The 13,619-nt window shown below is 35.2% G+C and overlaps 1 protein-coding gene and 1 long non-coding RNA gene across 2 annotated transcripts; one reads left to right on the forward strand and one right to left on the reverse strand.

Annotated features, from left to right (window-relative positions):
* The first annotated feature begins 765 nt into the window (after positions 1–765).
* On the forward strand, positions 766–10,554 carry hprt1 (hypoxanthine phosphoribosyltransferase 1). Its single transcript, XM_048176542.1, has 9 exons — positions 766–960; positions 5,596–5,702; positions 5,843–6,026; positions 6,245–6,310; positions 6,896–6,913; positions 7,012–7,094; positions 7,641–7,687; positions 8,906–8,982; positions 9,288–10,554. Exons 1-9 carry the CDS (start codon positions 934–936, stop codon positions 9,333–9,335), a joined length of 657 nt encoding a protein of 218 aa, XP_048032499.1. The 5' UTR covers positions 766–933; the 3' UTR covers positions 9,336–10,554.
* Positions 10,555–11,007: 453 nt separating this feature from the next.
* Positions 11,008–12,868, reverse strand: LOC125259139. Its single transcript, XR_007182731.1, has 2 exons — positions 12,765–12,868; positions 11,008–11,276 (listed from the first exon to the last, which is right to left on the reverse strand). It is a non-coding gene; the product is annotated as an uncharacterized LOC125259139 (long non-coding RNA).
* Positions 12,869–13,619: the final 751 nt, after the last annotated feature.

The raw sequence follows: 13,619 nt of genomic DNA on the forward strand, positions 1-13,619 counted from the left end.
AACATCAGATTCTCCAAAACTGTTCGCCAACCTTACGATTAAATTTCATATTTGAAATCACCAATGAAATCTAACAACAACCGACTCAAAAATTTAGTTTCTAAACGCTCGAATCATGACAAAAAAAAACTGTATTTTTTCAGGCTGGATCAAGCTAATGCGCATGCGCAGACCTAAATGCGCGTCTCTTCGGAGGCGCGCGTCTGACTGTTTCTATAGAAACCGGTGATTCTAACGGCCGCTGAAGTGACGCGATGACTTTACCAGTCGGCGATTGGCTCGTGGCTTTAGAAGGCGGGACTTATTCCGCCATATTGCGCGTTACACTTTCTCCCATTCAAAACAATACGAGTGACACGTCTTGTGTTATTCTATAGTCTTTGTTCAAGATGAGTATTTTTTATTATTATTATTTTTTTTTAGAAAATGAGCGAAGGTTTCTCTAGATAAGACCCTTATTCCTCGTCTGGGATCGTGTAGAACGTTTTGAAGCTGCAATGAAACTGTAATTTTGACCTTCAACCGTTTGGGCTCCATTGAAGTCCACTATAAGGAGAAAAATCCTGGAATCTTTTCATCAAAAAGCTTAATTTCTTTTCGACTGAACATCTTGGATGACATGGGGGTGAGTAAATTATCAGGAAATTTTAATTTGAAAGTGAACTAATCCTGTAATGTTTTTGCCCATATGCAGAAATAATTTGAGTCTGTCTCTTTAAGAAAGAAGGTGATCTGTGCGCGTTCTCACTGCTAAACGCTGATTGGTCGACAGGCTCTATTCCTCCTCTAATGCTAAATCACCACGGTGTAATGTCCGGAAGATAGAAATTGTGTTTGTTCAGTCCTTTAAAGGTGAAACTGAGAATAGGAAGGACTACAGTTACGCCCGGCATCATAATCAACGACATTTGCACGAACTCAGTCGGGACGGTCATGGCGTCTGCCAGCTCCTGTATCGTGGTAAGAGTTGCTGTACACACTCTCATGCCTTCAATCATTTACACCGTAGCGCGACACTTGGTTAGTCACTGTACACAAGCACATAATTCAGAAGTGTGTTTTGGAGCTAAAATTATATTATCTTCCTATCCTATATTCCCTATATTTCTAGAAATTATTCTGCATTGCATACACGAATGCATTTAATGATTCATAAATATTTTCGTGAAGTCTAGGGGCCTGGAGGAAAAGCACGCGTTTCACGCATGGCACATGTGATGCAGCCCATTCATTTCTGCACGTATTGACCCGTGGAAAATAAGCAAGAATTTCGCGCGAGAAACGCTGCACGTGCTCGGTTGTATTTTGGTTTTAGGGATTATCTTATGCCTTGATGATAGGATGAAATCGTGAATGTACTTGTATCACGTTCAGGTCGAAAAGCGTAATTAGTTTCTGTTTGTAATAAAGTGATAATAAATGTAACGGGTCTTTGTGAGCACTGTGCTAATAGCAATGACACACAGCTCTGTTCAAGAATACCCAAGGGAATTAATTATCATCTTCCTCTGCCCTAAATTAAGATATTATCCTGAGGATATAATTTTAGACAGACCCATCCCGCACTTCTTAATTCGTGATTGGGTTTTATTAATGAATCAAAAAGGTGTGGTAAACTCTTAAAGGGACAGTCCACTAAAAAAGAAGAAAAAAAAAAAGGCAGTCAGTTTTGACCTCACACTCATGTCGTTTCGTATACCTTTACTTTCTTGGATCACACACACAGTTAATGCCAGTCTCATGTTAATCTTGAGTACCTATAGTGTATTAGTGCGTCCTTCATATCTCCGAAAAGTGTTTAGTTGTATCATATTTATAAAAGATACATGCGCTGTACAGAGTCTTTCCGAAAACAGCCGAGCGCCCGGAGGCGTGCCGTGTGAGCGGAGCACGCGCAGCTTTTGCGTAGAGATCGTCTGCAAGCTATCAATGGTCAGCTAAACAAATGTATGTAAACGCACACAATCGCATTATCCCTGGATAAGTTTTGAATCACTATAATGAATGTAGCATATAATGAATGATGAATAATGAATTTATGAATTCATTACGTTCATTATGTATGAATTCATCACTTAGGCGCCTATTGCCAACAAAACAGACATTTAATGCAGTTTTACTCACCACCTGCGGTTCCGACTCATGACCGGGATCATTACTGCTGTGGCCACTCCATCTTTCAGTTAAATCCAGCATCAAACTGGGCCTTGTTTATAAAACCATTAGCGCTGATCCTGAGGGCTCGGGCAGCCACGGAAAACATGAGATATTCTCCATTCGTTTTAACCAATAAAAATGTGATTGCAACTTTCAGACACAACTTTATACTTATTTAAATTTTTAATGTAAGACGGTTTCTATGGTTATTTTCATTGACAAATTTCGAGAGTGCATCAATGTAATGCGTGAGCACAAATCTCTCAGCTCAACTTAACACTGGGTTCTTTGGGAAGCAAGGTTATCTTTCCCTCACAACCAAAAACACACTTCTTTGGTGGCATTTCGTGGTCTAAAAACAAAGTGACAAATCTTTCTCGAGCATGTCCTGTGCAGCGCTGCCGAACGAAGCGCGCTGATGGGCGTGTTCATGCTCTGGTCGATGTGTGCGCGCGTGCACGCTCTTCCGGGAGAAGTGCCCATAAAAGGAATTCAGCCCTTTATTACATAATAGCCATAAGGGCCATACTCAAAAAAAAAAAAGTGCAAAGTTTGTGAGGAATCGGAAGAGTATTTTTGGCTCAGAAATACTCTGTTATACGTCCAACTCGTGTTTTAAAACTTTGGCATGTTTAGCATGAGAACCCAACTCTTTAACAGTGTAAATAAGTCAGAATGCATGAAATGGCATTAGACACCCCCCCACCCCTTTAATGTAGAAAGTTGACTCAATGTTCTGATAAAGCCAAGGAAAGACATGTGACATGCATGTGAGTCTGAAGCAGGAATTTCACTTGTGTGAAGTGAAATACAGCTCACTAAATCTGACAGAACACTGACTTGTGTAATGTGTGCTCCAGCAGCAGTATGAGAAACTAAACTTTGGCTTGCAGCCATTGCATACTAAGCTTTAAAATCCATGTCTTATCATAGCCATGTCTATTGATGTGGATTGTGCTTTGGGGTTTGAATCTCAAGGTACTGGCACCAGCAGTAAGCAGGCGTATGGGAAGCTCCCAGAGGAGCCTCTGCTGAGAGTTGCACATTATTTGTCTGAATCTCCTTCAAGGACAATGTGATAAGGCTTATTGGAAGAACAAACAAAGAACAAGCTAGTCTACTTCTGTTTCCCTGGAAATTTATCAGCTTCTGCTTTGCCTCTACAGTGAAGAACAGTTACATATGTCCTTTTTAAATTATATTATATTATATTATATTATATTATACACACACACCACACATATAACACACATATAACATATGAAAAAGTATAACCCACCCTGCCGGTGCACCCGCGAAGAACCTTGATTGGAAATTGCTGTTTTGAAAGATTTCAAGGTTCAATCAAGGTTCTTCTCAGGTCCACAGGCAGGGTGGGTTATACTTTTTCAGTATTGGTTTGAATGCTGTTTACATTCTTCATTCAGAACAGTTGTTCTCAACAAGGGGGGCCTCGACAAGTCTTTAAAATAATTTTAATTTTAGTTATATTAACATTATCCTTAATAAAAAAAATAAATTAAAAAGACATTACATTTTGAGTTTGTTCATTTTTATTACAGCAGAAGTACCAGAGATACATATCAGTCTAGACAGAAGGGCCTTCCAGTATTGTCTGGAGTCAAAAAGGTTGAGAATCACAGATTTAAAAGATACTATTATATATGATTATAGTATAATTTGAAGGGGACATCATTGTGTTTAGGAATGCAAGGCTTTCTTTTAGGCTGTCTTCTTTTACATAAACATTTTGCACAAAAAGCATTGGATAAGAGATTAGATGTATGATCTTAGCTTGTCTTTCTAGATGAAATGGGATTCTATGCACTCTAGTTCTGGCATAGAGTAAAATGTATATAATATATAAAATGTATATAATATATAAAATGTATATATATACACACACACATATTATATATATATATCAGTACAGTCCAAAAGTTTGGAACCACTAAGATTTTTAATGTTTTTAAAAGAAGTTTCGTCTGCTCACCAAGGCTACATTTATTTAATTAAAAATACAGTAAAAACAGTAATATTGTGAAATATTATTACAATTTAAAATAACTGTTTTCTATTTGAATATATTTCACAAAGTAATTTATTCCTGTGATGGCAAAGCTGAACATTATAAATGTCTTTACTGCCACTTTTGATTGATTTAATGCATCCTTGCTGAATAAAAGTACTAATTTCTTTAATTTCTTTTCAAAAAAATAAAAAAAACAATTCTTACTGACCCCAAACTTTTGAACGGTAGTGTATAATGCTACAGAAGCTTTGTATTTCAGATAAAGGCTGTTCTTTTGAACTTTCTATTCATCAAGGAATCCTGAAAAAAAAATACACAACTGTTTTCAACATTGAAAATAATCATAAATGTTTTTTGAGCAGCAAATCAGCATATTAGAATGATTTCTGAAGGATCATGTGACACTGAAGACTGGAGTAACGATGCTGAAAATTCAGCTTTGCATCACAGGAATAAATTACTTTGTCAAATATATTTAAATAGTACACAGTTATTTTAAATTGTAATAATATTTCACAATATTACTGTTTTTTACTGTATTTTTAATTAAATAAATGTAGCCTTGGTGAGCAGACGAAACTTCTTTTAAAAACATTAAAAATCTTAGTGGTTCCAAACTTTTGGACTGTACTGTATGTATATATGTATGTATATATATGTGTGTATATATATATATATATATATATATATATATATATATATATATATATATATATATATATATATATATATATACATATATATATATATACATATATATATATATACATATATATATATATGTATATATACATATATATATATGTATATATATATATATATATATATATATATATGTATGTGTGTGTATATATATATGTGTGTGTATATATATATGTGTGTGTATATATATATGTGTGTATATATATATGTGTGTATATATATATATATATATGTGTGTATATATATATGTATATGTATATATATATGTGTATATGTATATATATGTGTATATGTATATATATGTATGTGTATATATATGTATGTATTTATAGATTAAGATTGAATAACTATTTATTTTAAGTTTATTAAATTTTGGCTATTAAGTTTAGTCTAAGAATGTTACTTCTTGGGTATCTGCTTAAGAAACTGTCAGTTAGATAATATATGCACTTTTTTAAAGTCAATCTGGTGAGAACATAATCTCAAATGTTACAGATAAATGATGTCATGTTATCACCAGGTGTCTTGAGAGCAGGAGAGTTAGGCAATGGGATATAAGGTTGAAGATCACCTTTCACCTACTGCCCTATTTAAGGTTTATCCTGCTGTCTGCTAGATAAAATGTTATCTATCAAACAGACTGCTCACTGTTCTTTGCCCTATCAGGTATGATATGATCAAATGATGTCATTTGTGTATTTTAGATCAGTGATGAAGAGCAAGGTTATGACCTGGACCTCTTCTGTATACCAAAACATTATGCGTCTGACCTGGAGCGAGTGTATATTCCGCATGGACTCATCATGGACAGGTACGAGGCACATCAAACAAAGTTACTTCTTAGCCAAGATGTCTTGCCTAATGAACCTGCAAATTACAAATAATATACAACCTGAAGTTTGCTGAAATTGCGTGTTGGCGGAGCTGACTAGTCACTCTGGACTCCTACAGAACTGAACGTCTGGCCAGAGATATCTTGAAGGACATGGGTGGCCACCATATCGTGGCTCTGTGTGTGCTCAAAGGGGGCTACAAGTTTTTTGCTGACCTTCTAGATTACATCAAAGCCCTCAATCGCAACAGTGATCGTTCCATTCCTATGACAGTGGACTTCATCCGCCTCAAGAGTTACCAAGTACGGATATGAATCATTCATCCTTAATGAAAGATTCAACCAGGCCTGTCTATGTTACGCACTCCCTTTTGTTTATTGTCAGCATGGGTATTACGTTATGACAACATGAATGAAAACTGACCCTTTGCAATATAAACTTTGAGTGTTCAAAATTGAGTGTTTGTTACTTTAGTAACTAGAACACATAAATGACTGAACGCCTTCTTTAAATATTACAGAACGACCAATCCACAGGTGACATCAAAGTGATTGGCGGAGATGATCTGTCCACACTCACAGGAAAGGTAAGTATCTTCCTGTGAATAAAAACAATCCTCACTATATCAAAATATTCTTTATGATAGTGTCAAATTTTATTTGTTACATTTCAAAATGAATTTTGAACCATGCCACAGATGCTGTCCATAACAGACCTAAATGCCATTCTTTTGAACTTTATATTCATATTCAAGGATACTGACAATAAATATATCAGGTTTCCTCAAAAATATTAAGCAGCAAAGCTGTTTTTATCATTTATAATAATAATAAATGTTTCTTTGCCCAAAATCATTTAATTACATTTTAAAACATATTTATATATATATTAATTTAGTAATAATATTTCACAGTATTACTGTATTTTGATGAAGTAAATGCATCCTTGGTGATCATAAGAGACTTCTTTCAAAAACAAAAAATATTACCGACCCCAAACTTTTGAATGGTGGTGTATGAAAATAGAGAGAAAAAAAATGCATGTCTTAGTCATAGAAGCAAAATGCATGAATTACATTGTGGCTGATGAAATATTGTTTTTGCAGTCTTTGACATATCAAAATGTGTTAACTGTTTCTCCTTTTCTCTTGACATTCTTTTTGACACCAAAGAACGTCTTGATTGTTGAGGTATTTTTGAATTTATTTTTACATACATATATTTAAAAAAACTTGTATTATCCAGCAAATGCTAAAAGTGTTAGTGTAATCTTTACTCTATTCATTAGGACATCATTGATACTGGGAAGACGATGAAGACCCTTCTAGAACTTCTCAAGCAATATAATCCAAAAATGGTCAAAGTGGCCAGGTACAGATGAATATAATGATTAAAAATGCAGTGAGTCTCTGATTGTTCGTCTTGTAGACCTTATTCACAGCAACGCCATCTTTGTTTCTTAACAGGAACGAAAGTGAGGCTGTGGGGGATAGACAATATTTTCTTCAGTGGGTTGTACTATTATTTAATGTGTTGTTGGATTGTTGAAACGCTGCAAAAATATCTTTCCAAGAAATTTCAGTAGACCAGAAATCTCCAGACAACATGAGTTATGGAAAATAATAAGTGATCTAGGAGCTTTATACAGGTTTTTGCAGCGGATCCCATTGAAAACACGGTTAAGTCTATCCCTCACAGCTTCACTTTTTATACCTGTCATGGTTCTGCCCTGAATAAGGTCTATTGCATCAGTCTTTGTTAGCTGTATGTAAATATTGCTAAGCTCTGTGTAGCAACTCCCTTGTCTGTTATTGATTACGAGTCCAACAAATGCCAGAAACGACTACCTGCTTTTGAGTTTATAAGCTTTACGGTCCCATATACTTCACATATTCCCATCATTTGTTTTCTTTGCAGTTTGCTTGTGAAGAGGACACCAAGGAGTGTTGGCTACAGACCAGACTGTGAGTGGATTACTGAAAAAGCTTTCCAGCCTTTTTTGGCAAGCAATTCTAAATGGCTTCAATATAGTTATAGTTTATATAATGGATACATGCAGTTGATATTGTAGGGTTGCACAAACGGCCTTAAAAGACTAAAGCTCATTGATTTTTTTTTTTTTTAAATAAGAGAATCAAGTAAATTATTTTGACCACATTAATTCCTCCTATTGATCTGTTAAAGGGATAGGTTACCCAAAAATGAAAATTATCCCATTATTTACTCACCCTTAAGCCATCCTAGGTGTAATCTTCTTCAGACAAACATAATCGGAGATATCTTTAAAAATATCCTTTAAAAAAAAAAAAAAATTATCCATCCATTATTAAAAAATAATCCATACGGGTCCAGGGGTTAATAAAGGCCTTCTGAAGCGAGGCGATGCGTTTTTGTAAGAAAAATATCCATATTTAAAACTTTATAAATTCAAATAACTAGCTTCCAGCAGACAATCGTACACATACTGTGAAAGTCAACTTGCGCCACTCCTGACGCAATGTATGACGTAGGATGAAGGAGTAGTGTAAGCTTAGACGCCTCTCTCGGTTTAAACAAATAGGGCTGTGCAACAAACTCAAGCTCCTCTTCTATGAAAATCCGCAGATATTTCTCTTTAAAAATTCTTGTTTTAGACTTCTAATTCGTGACCGGTGTTTTGTTTTGCTCTATCCTTTGCGCTTCCACGTTCGTCATTACGTCAATCAGCACGGCGGGTCAGAGGTTCCTCTTCCACCACAAACCAAAGCGTACGGTCTTCTGCCAGAAGCTAGTTATTACAGTTAATAATGGATATTTTTCTCACAAAACCCCATCGCTTCGGTTCAGAAGGCCTTTATTAACCCCCTGGAGCCGTATGGAATACTTTTATGATGGATAGATACTTTTTTTTTTTTTTTTTTTGTGGCCCCCCATTCACTACCATTATAATGCTTGGAGGAGCAAAGATGTTTTTAAATATATCACTGATTGTGTTCGTCTGAAAGAAGATAGTCATATACACCTAGGATGGCTTGAGGGTGAGTAAATGGGATAATTTTCATTTTTGGGTGAACTAAACCTTTAAGGCCATTATAGTGCAATGCTGTCTGCTGACCACAAGGTTGCACACTTTTCTGTATTGAAGTACAAGAAGTTGCCAGTTCAACAAACTTTATCATTGTTTTTTTCTCCTTTATTCCTAGTTGTAGGATTTGAAGTTCCTGACAAATTTGTGGTTGGATATGCACTTGACTACAATGAGTACTTTAGGGATTTAAATGTAAGTACACTAAAAATGTAACCGTAAAACAAGATAAAGCAGATTATTGGAGTGTTTTACAAGAAAATACTTTTCTTTTTACATTCAAATGTCATGCTTAATTCAATGTTTCTTGCTGTTTCTTTGTGATTGTTTGTTAAATTTACCAGCAATTTCTAAGTGAAAATAGTTTAGTTTAGTGTAGCAACATTTAACCATTTAGATTATCTTCATCATTTAAATTGCAAATAGTTGCCCATTATAACACACATCTGTTTAATTGTGCTGCAATTTCTGCTAACTTCTTCTCTCATTCTGACTTGCAGCACATCTGTGTCATCAGTGAAACAGGAAAGGAGAAGTACAAAGCATGAGAAGGCCTGAACTTCCCCCTCTAGCTGTGTATCATTTGTTTTTTAATGGTTGTTTTTCATTTTATATCCATTTTGTATTTTTTCAGTAGCGCAGCTCACCGCGGGTTAGCAGGTCCTGCACTCAGGGTCTCTGGTGAGGTGTGTGCTGTCAATGCACCTTACATTTACATTAGCTTATGCCTTCACATTCACCCCCACACTTTAGCAACCACAAACATTTGCAGTTCAGTCTCTGAAAATGGTCCCTTAGACTGCTGCTCTGTTACAATGGGGGTTTTAAACAACCATTAGTATAAGAGTCCCTTTAATTTATTATAAAGATGTGTGCTAGTCATTATAGGTAGGTGTTTAAAGACTAGATGAATTAAACAGAATATTGATTTGCTATGCCATTATAAAATACAATGTGAATTTGATTTGCTCAGATGGCAAAAGGAAAACATTCATGTTTCCCAAAGACTATTTGCAGTGTAAAACTGTAATATGAACCCTGTTATCAATGATTAAAATCAGTGAGTATTGAGACTATATTAAATGAATGCTTTTACTTACGAATGTACTTTCGCATCAGGGCAAGCTGATTTTCCAATCACATTTTAAACTTATTGACATTTCAAAGCCAAACATCACCTCCTTGTTTTTATTGTTTATTTGTAATTGTATAATTTTGCCTGTCAAGATATTTATTTTTTGTCTAATTACTGTAATGTTGGTTCCTAATTATAATAATGGGATTGAAATGAAATGGGGCGGGGGAAATCGGTAACACTTTACAATAAGGTTTCATTTGTTAACCCTAGTTAATGTATTAATTAACAATGAGCATTACATTTGTTACATTTATTAATCTGTTAAGATTAGTTAATAAAAAATAGTTGGTTTTTTTTGTTCATGTTCGTTCAGAGTTCATTAACTAATGTTTAACAGATGCATTTAATTTTAATAATGTAACATTAAGATGAATAAATGCTGTTCATTCTTAGTTCATGTTAACTAAAGTAGTTAACTAATGTTAACAAATGAAACCTTATTGTAAAGTGTTACCAAAATATCTTATGGTGCCTTAGATGGTCAATTTGTACAACCAGTTATGCTACCATATAAATACAGTATGAAAATGAAATGAACCTGATGGAGGGAAAAAAAAAAGTTAAAGCGACCTCACCATTGTTCAGCCACCTGTTAATCTTAAACTTTCTGATTAAATTATTCAAAGGTTTTGAGTGTTCTCCTAACTTCACTTATCCTGCCAAAGTCACGACCAATATTGTTGAACAGGTCACATTATCATGTAGTATACTGCTGTTTTAGTAATAATTAGTAGCATAAAATTGTTCTACATTTAATGAATGTCATAAAATAATATTAAAAAGGTGTTCCACGGTGTTATAGTTAATACCAGTGCAGGCCTATCCCCTACTTTCTTTCTTCTTTTGTTCAAAACTACATTTTAACATTTACATTTATGCCTTTACCAGATGCTTTTATCCAAAGCAGCTTTCTACAGAGGAAAGGAAGTAATTTAACAGTATACAGTGCAAAAAAAATAGATTAAGAAACAAGAGCAGATGTGAAATGCAAAGAGATTTCTTTAAAAACAAAAAAAGGAAGCAGATTACAAAATTGAGAAATCTTGAAATATTCTCAGAAATAACTTGTGAATAGCCAGGCATCATTTTGATCACTGCTTATTTTATTTCATGGCATTGTTCATCTACAGTACAAACAGGTAGTGTTTTTCCATCACATAAATGCATGGGTATGTTGAGCTCTGGGGAAAGGATCTGCTGTGGCTCTTTGGAGTCTGTAAGTGCTGACAGGTCGTACTACAGCAGAACAGTAATACTGGATAACACCACATTCACCTCCAGTATTTATGTGCTGCTATAGTACATTCCCTTCAGATCTGGTGGTCTCTTGTGCTGGGTTACTGAAATGTTGCTGGTGGAACACAGAGAAACAGTCCTGATGATCACCAACAAAACCAAACTTGTTTTCAGCGTGCTATTCTGGTAAACAGTGTGATGACCATATTCTCAAAGCAACTTGCAATTCTAATTCTTGCATTACATGAAACGCGAATATATTTAGAATTTAATTTTGTTTTACATATAAGTAATCACAATGCATATGTCTATGTAATTATGGAATATTATAGTTATAATGGAAATATTTGTTGGTTCCAAATGTCATTAAGAGGACGAGCGCCCCCTGATGGGTCTGAGAGAAACAATAGGGTGCAAAACAGGCCTCAATTTTATATCCAATGTAAATTCAAAACAAAGATAATAAAAAAATAGTTCTACACACCATTATAAACATGAAGTGCAACCTGCAAATGCATACACACCAGATTTACAAGTATACAACTCTTTAAGTATTTTAGAGTTTAGTATTAATAAGCATAAATCTGTATTTAAATGATAGGAAATTGTCATTTCTAAGAGCTGGTGTTGTATGCTGTTTGTATGCCTAGTTGTTGATTAGCAACTAATGAAGTACAAAAAATAAGAGCCCTTGCCAGGCAGACATGACCAGACATATCCTCAAAACAACATGTCATGGTCTGGTGTCCTTACTTGTTCTTAAAAATATAAAAAAAAAATATGTACATTAAAAATAAAAAATGCAAGTACACAAATATTTATAGAAAACTTTTGGCTACATTGAAGAAGAAAAAACAAGCTGAATACACTTACATGCTTGTTAAACTAAATCATCAGTACATTTAAGGCCAGTCAAAAGAATAATATAACACATATCGACATTTGTATTTAATATTTTGTACAGGCCATGCTGAGGTAGTAAGAAAAACACGCACATTCAGCTGGATGCCACATACAGGGTGTAGTTAACTACTGCCTACTCAGCACTTTTACAATTGTATATAGCAACAGAAATAGCCTCCGGTTGAAGTGAGGAGAGTCAAAAAAATTAAAAACTACAAATATATGCTTCCAAAGTAAATGTTAGTTTCCAGCCTCCTTCGAAAACTGTGCATATCAACAGACCGTGGGGTGTTTCCTCAGTTGCGACTACACAGGTTCCCTAAATAGGCATATTCGTACTAATAATAAAAGAGGATGTTGGTTGTAAAGATACATTGAGAAATGCGAGTTAAACACAAACAAACGTTTAAAACGTCAACTTTTCATTGACACGACTCAAAATGAGACAACTTCCACATTATGATCAAAGGTAGCAGACAAAGTTGTGATACTTTTCTCCGCGCGCACAACTACAGCACCGTTTCCAAACAAAGGCTCAAAAGTAGTGAAGGCGACCCAGCGCCAAGAGGCGCGTTAAACACCTCCGTCTCTTTCGGAAGGTCATGCGCTTCAGAAATTAATGAACAGCACACAACTTGACAGCGTGAGAACAAGGAAGAAAAAATCCTGAAAAATAATTCCTCAAAAAATCCAAACTTACCTCGGGTCCAATCGAAAATGGCGCCGAAATGTAAAAAAACGCACCAAATTTCATTGTATGGTCTCCTGCAAAGCTTTGTGGGAGCGTGAGCTGTACAACATCCCCCATAGAGTAACGGAGGAGGAGTGCAACTGCAGTGTCGTGGCACGTTTACTACTTAGGCACACTATATCCCCTCAGGATGTTGTCATGCATTTTGAAGCAGCCAGCTTGTTCTCTCAACAAGCAAAGTTTCTGGTTTGAATGGAGTATATTCTAATAAAACCCTTATAATTCAACCTCATAATTGTTTCCATAAACATTTGGTACAGCAGCCATTGTTGTCTCCTTCCTGCTTATTTGCTCTTTAAGCTCTTCACTATCTAAACTACTCTCTTCCTAACAAGTTTATTATAATTATTATTATTTTAATAGAGGTGATTTATTTCTACAAAAGTCAGCCGAAGTTACCATCACCTGACCTGTTTAATGACCTTGCAGTCGCCTGGCTGAAAATCTTGTGTCTCTCATTAGAAGAAGAGAAAGAGACATTGTCTGCAGCCAGACAGAGGCCTTGCAGTGAGCTGTAAAGAAACATGTGACTCTAGTGTTGCTCATTGCTGGTGTGTTCAACTTCTGTGGAAAGCTATTTTATGCAAAATTGGGTTTGGGGTGGAGAGTGTCATCACACACTGAAGTGGAATATGTAGGACATGTTTTGACGGAAGTCATGTAGAAATTAATTAAGTAAAACTTAAGTACAGACAAGGCTTAAGTTAGTCCTAGACTAAAATGCATGTTTGAGCTGTTTTAACTGAAAGCAACTTGTGCTGACATATCTTAAAATATGGCAGTGCCATTGTTTTGTCTCAAGAT

Source organism: Megalobrama amblycephala, linkage group LG23 (assembly GCF_018812025.1).
Source record: "Megalobrama amblycephala isolate DHTTF-2021 linkage group LG23, ASM1881202v1, whole genome shotgun sequence".
In the NCBI taxonomy this organism is placed as follows: Eukaryota; Metazoa; Chordata; class Actinopteri; order Cypriniformes; family Xenocyprididae; genus Megalobrama; species Megalobrama amblycephala.

Bases quoted from the DNA above. Each gene is read 5' to 3' on its own strand.
- hprt1 (XM_048176542.1), top strand. From the start codon at position 934: ATGGCGTCTGCCAGCTCCTGTATCGTG. The intron at 5,703-5,842 runs GTACGAGGCACA...GGACTCCTACAG, and splicing joins CATGGACTCATCATGGACAG to AACTGAACGTCTGGCCAGAG. The intron at 7,688-8,905 runs GTGAGTGGATTA...CTTTATTCCTAG, and splicing joins TGTTGGCTACAGACCAGACT to TTGTAGGATTTGAAGTTCCT.